This window comes from Camelina sativa, chromosome 16 (assembly GCF_000633955.1).
Source record: "Camelina sativa cultivar DH55 chromosome 16, Cs, whole genome shotgun sequence".
Lineage (NCBI taxonomy): Eukaryota > Viridiplantae > Streptophyta > Magnoliopsida > Brassicales > Brassicaceae > Camelina > Camelina sativa.
The window spans coordinates 25,517,871-25,524,777 of record NC_025700.1 but is presented as its reverse complement, the minus strand read 5'-3'; the positions used below and the strand labels follow the sequence as shown (position 1 = coordinate 25,524,777).

The 6,907-nt window shown below is 40.0% G+C and overlaps 2 protein-coding genes across 5 annotated transcripts; both read left to right on the top strand.

Annotated features, from left to right (window-relative positions):
• Positions 410-1,677, top strand: LOC104752435 (probable CCR4-associated factor 1 homolog 6). Its single transcript, XM_010474571.1, has 2 exons — positions 410-550; positions 642-1,677. The coding sequence occupies exon 2, from the start codon at positions 782-784 to the stop codon at positions 1,604-1,606; it is 825 nt and encodes a 274-aa protein (XP_010472873.1). The 5' UTR covers positions 410-550; positions 642-781; the 3' UTR covers positions 1,607-1,677.
• On the top strand, positions 1,769-6,427 carry LOC104752436 (factor of DNA methylation 5-like). Of its 4 annotated transcripts, none has more exons than XM_019238347.1 (10): positions 1,769-1,999; positions 2,177-2,231; positions 2,607-3,523; positions 3,611-3,719; positions 4,467-4,539; positions 4,633-4,722; positions 4,833-5,117; positions 5,364-5,576; positions 5,689-5,933; positions 6,178-6,427. In XM_019238347.1, the coding sequence occupies exons 3-9, from the start codon at positions 2,620-2,622 to the stop codon at positions 5,923-5,925; spliced, it is 1,911 nt and encodes a 636-aa protein (XP_019093892.1). In that variant the 5' UTR covers positions 1,769-1,999; positions 2,177-2,231; positions 2,607-2,619; the 3' UTR covers positions 5,926-5,933; positions 6,178-6,427. The 4 variants fall into 4 exon arrangements, with proteins under 4 accessions (XP_019093892.1, XP_019093891.1, XP_010472874.1 ...); XM_019238346.1 differs by having other exon boundaries at positions 3,611-3,727; positions 4,475-4,539; XM_019238348.1 differs by lacking the exon at positions 1,769-1,999 and adding an exon at positions 2,010-2,028 and having other exon boundaries at positions 3,611-3,727; positions 4,475-4,539.

Here is a 6,907-nt window from a genome sequence, read left to right as displayed (position 1 = left end):
CCCCCCCCCCCCCCCCATCTTTCCAAACTAATAAATTATTTAGAGATAAACGATTCTTAGTAATAAACACCCTGACCCTGTGACTCACTAGTTGATATTACAGCTATTTTTTTGGTACGCATATACTTTACTTTGTCTTAGCAATAATGATACTATCTGATTAAAAATAAAGGAGCAATAATGAAGAAAAATGACAAAAAAAGAAAACTACTAAAATTGTGACGCACAAAAAGAGGAACGATCCTAATAATAAATAATAAAGAATTTAGAATCTGTACTCAGAAAAACAAGAAAACTTGTGGGGAAGAAAAAAAAATCGGATTCAGAACAGAGAAAGAAAAAAAAAACAATTAAAAAAAGAAAAGAGAGGAAAATATAAAAAATCGATATAATAAATAAATAATAATATTATCTTATTCTTCTTCTTTCTTCTTCTCCTTCCATCATTACCCCTTAAACGATAAACCACGGCCACATCCTCCTCTGAAACCCTAGCCACGTCAAATCGCCGCCTTCTCTTCCATCTTCTAACCTCGGTTTTGCTTATCAGGTTCGATTCACGAAACATCACCGCCCGTTGTTTATGTCAATTTCTTGGGGTGATTTGTTGATTTGTTTTAGGTGTTTTGGTTTTACGGCAGATTTTGATGAAACCAGATCGGGTCTACCTCTAGATCCGTTCTAGGTTTATCTTGGAGTTATCACCGTCTTTATCAATCCTCATCATCATCATCCTCATCAATCCAGATGCTCCTCAGATTCTTCATCATCATTGATAGACATGTCTCTGTTTCTGAAAGACGATTCTATCCAAATCCGCGAAGTCTGGAACGATAACCTCGAAGAAGAAATGGATCTGATCCGAGACGTCGTCGACGATTTCCCTTACGTCGCCATGGACACTGAGTTCCCAGGTATCGTCGTCCGACCTGTCGGTACTTTCAAATCCAACGCCGATTACCACTACGAGACCTTAAAGACCAACGTCAACATCCTCAAAATGATTCAGCTCGGCCTCACCTTCTCCAACGAGCAAGGTGACCTCCCCACCTGTGGTACCGACAAGTACTGCATCTGGCAGTTCAATTTCCGAGAATTCGACCTCGATTCCGATATCTTCGCTGTAGATTCCATCGAGCTTCTCAAACAATCAGGCATCGATTTGGCGAAGAACACGCAAGACGGGATCGATTCCAAGAGATTCGCTGAGCTCCTCATGTCCTCAGGGATTGTGTTGAACGAAAACGTGCATTGGGTCACGTTTCACAGCGGATACGATTTCGGATACTTGCTAAAGCTGTTGACTTGCCAGAACCTGCCTGATTCGCAGACAGACTTCTTCAAGCTGATCAATGTTTATTTCCCGACGGTGTACGACATTAAACACTTGATGAAGTTCTGTAACAGCCTTCACGGTGGTCTGAACAAACTTGCTGAGTTGCTTGAAGTTGAGAGAGTTGGGATATGTCACCAAGCTGGTTCGGATAGTTTGCTCACGTCTTGTACTTTCAGAAAGCTCAAGGAGAATTTCTTCGTTGGTCCTTTGCAGAAATATTCTGGTGTTTTGTATGGATTAGGTGTTGAAAATGGTCAGGTTGCTATCTAAACAAAAAGAAATATGAAATCACAATAAATAAATAAAATTCCTTATAAACTATTATCTCTCTTCTTCTTCTTCTTCTTTGTTCTATATTTTTTTTGTAGGTTTGCTTGATCACAAATTCGGATCCATAACTCTCAAGATGAAGATTTAGTAATTTAGTAGTTAGTAACTTTAGTACGATCACTGTTAGTGTCTGAAAAGTATCGAAAAATTAGCTTTAAGAGTATTGGATTAGCTTTCGAGCGGCTTATGGATGTGTTGATGGGCTCGATGTGAGGCCCAATATTGTTGTTGGATTGGCCCATTAAACTGCAATAAAATTAATGGTATTAGTTTAGTAGTAATCCCAAGTTTCATTCATCATCTTCGCGCAACTAATCGTTCGTCGTCTGAGAGGTTAAGTCACTTCACTCTCTTCTCCGACGGTTCTGATTCCTCACCTCAATTTCGTCTACGTTTAGGGTTTTACTGTGATTGTTGAAGTTTGTTATTCGCCGAATCTCGGGGATTCTTTCGATCTAGGTATAGCCGACTGCCATGTGAGACTAACTTTTTTGCTCGTTTACTTGGCAGATAAAAAGAAGGTTTCTTTGATCTTAAACGCATTCTTTGAGAAAAACGTGCCTGGGTAAGTTTTAATGGTGTTTCTGGGTTTTTTTCTCTTATTTGCTAGCTGCGAATCGGCTGATTTGGTTAAGGATATAGCGTTTCTAGGGTTACCATATTTGTAACTTGTCTGTGATCTTTAATGCATTTAACTAGTTGTTATTGTTCATTAGCAGTTGAGATTTGATTACTTCCATCCAGTTTTCTTGTCAAAATTTTGCTATGATTGGGATTGGTCTCTATATCTGCATTTACCTGTTCATGTATCTAATGGTTCTTTTTCGCATATTAAGTCCACTCTTAGTTGTTCTTCCTACAGACTCTGTCTTGTTTTATTTCTTCGATCTGTCCTTTATCAACCATTCCTAAAAAATCTGGTGAAAACTCTGAGTTACAGGCCACTTACTAGGATGGATAAGAGCAGTTCTGAAGAGGAGTCAGATATCAGTGAGTCTGAGATAGATGTCTATGCTGAGAAACCTTACGAGCTAATGAAGAATGGGAATTACAAGGTTAAGGTGAAGGACACATTCAGGTGCCCCTTCTGCTCTGGGAAGAAGAAGCAGCATTACAAGTATAAAGAGCTACTTGCTCACGCCTCTGGTGTTGCAAAAGGTTCTTCGAGTAGAAGTGCTAAGCAAAAAGCAAATCACTTCGCCTTGGCAAAATACATGCAGAACGAGCTTGCTGGTGATTCTGATGTCCCACGCCCACAAATTCCCTCGTCCTCGTCGAAGCAGTCTCAAGCAGTTGTGGATGACGTTTATGTCTGGCCTTGGATGGGGATTGTCATCTACCCGGTGAGAAGAACTGATAACAACTATTATCTCCTTGATTCAGCCTATTGGTCGAAGAAGCTCGCCTGTTTCGATCCTTTTGAAGTGAAAACCCTTTGGCTTGAGCAGGATTCCGTAGTTGCTGTCATTCCTCAGTTTAACAGTGGTATGAGTGGCTTTAAGAGTGCCACAGAGCTTGAGAAGGAATATGAGATTAGGGGCTGCGGCAAAAAGGACTGGAGTGATAAAAGAGGAGACTGGAGGTCTAAGACTTATGGTTGGTGCGCACGTTCAGATGACTACAACTCACAAGGGTCAATAGCAGAATACCTGTCCAAAGTAGGAACACTGAGAAGTTTCTCTGATATCTGCAAGGAGGAAATTCAGAATAAGAATAGTGTGGTGGATGATCTGGCAAATAAAATTGCTATGACAAATGAGAATCTGAACAAGGTCCAGTACAAGTACAATCAGAAAGCGATCTCTTTGCGCGAGGTTCTCAAAGAGAAAGACGCGCTGGACCGAACTTATAAAGCAGGTTTGTACTGAAAACTAATTGCTTATGTTTCGCCCTGGATGCATCCTAGTTTAGGTTTGTAACGCTTCTCTGTACGTTTTTCTCTAGAATCAAAAAAAATGCAGGAGTCTTCACGGGATAATTTAAACAGGATCTTTAGAGAAAAGGAGAGGCTGAACAATGAACTGGAGGCTAAGATGAATAATCTGAAGATTTGGTCCAGACNGCCTTGGATGGGGATTGTCATCTACCCGGTGAGAAGAACTGATAACAACATGTATCTCCTTGATTCAGCCTATTGGTCGAAGAAGCTCGCCAGATTCGATCCTTTTGAAGTGAAAACCCTTTGGCTTGAGCAGGATTCCGTAGTTGCTGTCATTCCTCAGTTTAACAGTGGTATGAGTGGCTTTAAGACTGCCACAGAGCTTGAGAAGGAATATGAGATTAGGGGCTGCGGCAAAAAGGACTGGAGTGATAAAAGAGGAGACTGGAGGTCTAAGGCTTATGGTTGGTGCGCACGTGCAGATGACTACAACTCACAAGGGTCAATAGCAGAATACCTGTCCAAAGGAGGAAAACTGAGAAGTTTCTCTGATATCTGCAAGGAGGAAATTCAGAATAAGAATATTGTGGTGGATGATCTGGCAAATAAGATTGCTATGACAAATGAGAATCTGAACAAGGTCCAGTACAAGTACAATCAGAAAGCGATCTCTTTGCGCGAGGTTCTCAAAGAGAAAGACGCGCTGGACCGAACTTATAAAGCAGGTTTGTACTGAAAACTAATTGCTTATGTTTCGCCCTGGATGCATCCGAGTTTAGGTTTGTAACGCTTCTCTGTACGTTTTTCTCTAGAATCAAAAAAAATGCAGGAGTCTTCACGGGATAATTTAAACAGGATCTTTAGAGAAAAGGAGAGGCTGACCAATGAACTGGAGGCTAAGATGAATAATCTGAAGATTTGGTCCAAAGAATTGGACAAAAAGCAAGCACTAACTGAACTGGAGAGACAACAGCTTGATGAAGACAAGAAGAAGGTAATATTTTGTCATTATAGTATACTTATGCGTTGATGTTTTCCAGGGTACTGAATCTACTGATGATCTTTTTGTTTTCCCTTGTTATGGCAGAGCGATGTCATGAACTCCTCCCTCCAGTTGGCTTCACTGGAGCAGAAAAAAACAGATGATCGTGTCTTGACACTTGTGGAAGAACACAAGGTCTGTTCAGTAAATGGTCAAAATAGACCTATCTGTACCATTCAAGTTAGACAAAAACATTTTTTCTGTTTGCGTTTCATGATTCCAACTTTCTTCTTTCTGAACTCCAGAGGAAAAAAGAAGAGATTTTGAACAAGATCCTTCAGCTTGAGAAGGAGTCAGACAGCAAGCAGAAACTTCAAATGGAGATTCAGGAGCTGAAAGGAAAGCTGCAAGTCATGAAGCATGAGGATGAAGATGACGATGATGTTAAGCAGAAAATGAAGAAGATGAAGGAAGATCTAGAGGAGAAGTGTTCTGAGTTACAAGATCTAGAGGAATTTAACTCAGCTCTCATGATCAAAGAACGCCAAAGCAATGATGAGATACAAGAAGCACGTGCAGTATTGACTACGGTATATATTAGAAATTCTTTAATCTGTTTGGGAAAAAATGTTGGTCACATGGTCAAAAGCTAATCTGTTGAAAAATCTGTATGATGAGGATGCACAAGGGTGGATTCCCAGCTGCTTAGGATTCTGTCAAACAGCTTCACAGATACTCGCCATGATATATAGTCCAGAATCTGTGAATAGTTCCAACAGCCATGGTGGAACCTGAGATGTGAATGATTAATTGTTTGCATGTTTTGGGTTTTTCAGGAATTGAGAGAATTATTGAGTGAGCGAACCATCATCAGAGTAAAGAGGGTGGGGGAACTTGATGAAAAGCCATTCATGAGAGCATGCAAGCAGAGGTTCACCGCCGAAGAAGCTGCGGTGCAGCATGCTATACTTTGCTCGAAATGGCAGGAAAACCTCAAGGATTCAGCGTGGCACCCATTCAAACATGTGGGGACTGGAGACAAAAAGACGGTTTGTTATGCCTCATGTTACATCAATAATTCTTTCATATTGGCCTTCTGTCCCACTTCACGAGTCTTGTTTATTCTGGTGAACTAGTAGTGATGATGCTGTTATGGTGTAGGAAGTGGTGGATGAAGAAGATGAGCAGATGAAGAATCTGAGAGAAGAGTGGGGAGAAGAAGTGAAGAACGCAGTGAAGACAGCACTGGAGGAGCTGAATGAGTTTAATCCTAGTGGGCGCTACTCAGTCCCAGTACTGTGGCATTCCAAGCAAGGAAGAAAAGCTTCGCTGAAAGAAGTGATTGATTACATGACGCAGCAGCTCAAAATTCTGAAAAAACGCAAACGAGTAGCCTAAACAAAAAGGTAATCACTAATTTGTTCCTTAGTTTGTAGTTTTGTAGCATTGTCTTGTCATTGATCTTGGGTACACAAAGCTTGACATAGATTTGCTAATCCATTAGTCAAGTCGACAGAGACGTTTTGTGCCATAACTTGCACATAAATGATGAAGGGATTTTGAGCTAGTTTGTGCTGCTATATGGTCATATCTGATTTGAGATTGTAAAGAGTATTACTGAAACCAAGTGGTTGTCTTCTTTTGTTGCAGGAAACAGAGAAAAAACATATGCAGGAGGGAGAAAAAAGATAAGAAAAATAGAACCGTTTTAAGTATTAGGTAAAATAATAAATTCAGGAAGATCTGTATGTAAAGAGTGTTGAGGGGCCGCTAATATATATTTTTAATCCTATCGACGCGAGGTTTCGAGATCCTCAGCGACTCAAATTAAAATATGACATATAATAATATTTCGTTGGACTAATAAAGGCCCACTGTTGCTATTAAACAGGCCCAATAAGTTGTTATCAGTGAGTTTTTTCTGAAGTGTTTTTTACTTTGTTTGGCGCGGCCATCATCTGAGAGAGGTTAGCACTTAGCAGAGTGACCTCTTTTTCACTACTCTTCTCCGACACTTCAGTCTGATTCTGAAACTCAATTCTGCGAATGCGTTTCGAGTTTCTTCTATGTGATGATTTTTGGCAGATAACATCGAATTTCTCCTGATCCCTAAATATAAACACGCATTCATTCATTCATAGAGGAAACATCATTTCATGCCTGGGTAAAATTTTGAACTGTTTTTGTTAGCGTAGATATAGGCATATCTTAGATTCATGTATATCTCATATCATTCAGTGTATATTTGACCTTATCTTGTATCATACACTATATATATCTTATGAACGGAGATTCATCTGATTACATGGTATCAGAGCTTTTGCACTAAAATCTCGATCCTCTTTTCTCCGTCTTTTTTTTTTTTTTTTTTTTTTTTTCC

Bases quoted from the DNA above. Each gene is read 5' to 3' on its own strand.
- LOC104752435 (XM_010474571.1), top strand. From the start codon at position 782: ATGTCTCTGTTTCTGAAAGACGATTCTATCCAAATCCGCGAAGTCTGG.
- LOC104752436 (XM_010474572.2), top strand. From the start codon at position 2,620: ATGGATAAGAGCAGTTCTGAAGAGGAGTCAGATATCAGTGAGTCTGAG. The intron at 3,524-4,357 runs GTTTGTACTGAA...GTTTTTCTCTAG, and splicing joins GGACCGAACTTATAAAGCAG to AATCAAAAAAAATGCAGGAG. The intron at 5,118-5,363 runs GTATATATTAGA...TGGGTTTTTCAG, and splicing joins CACGTGCAGTATTGACTACG to GAATTGAGAGAATTATTGAG.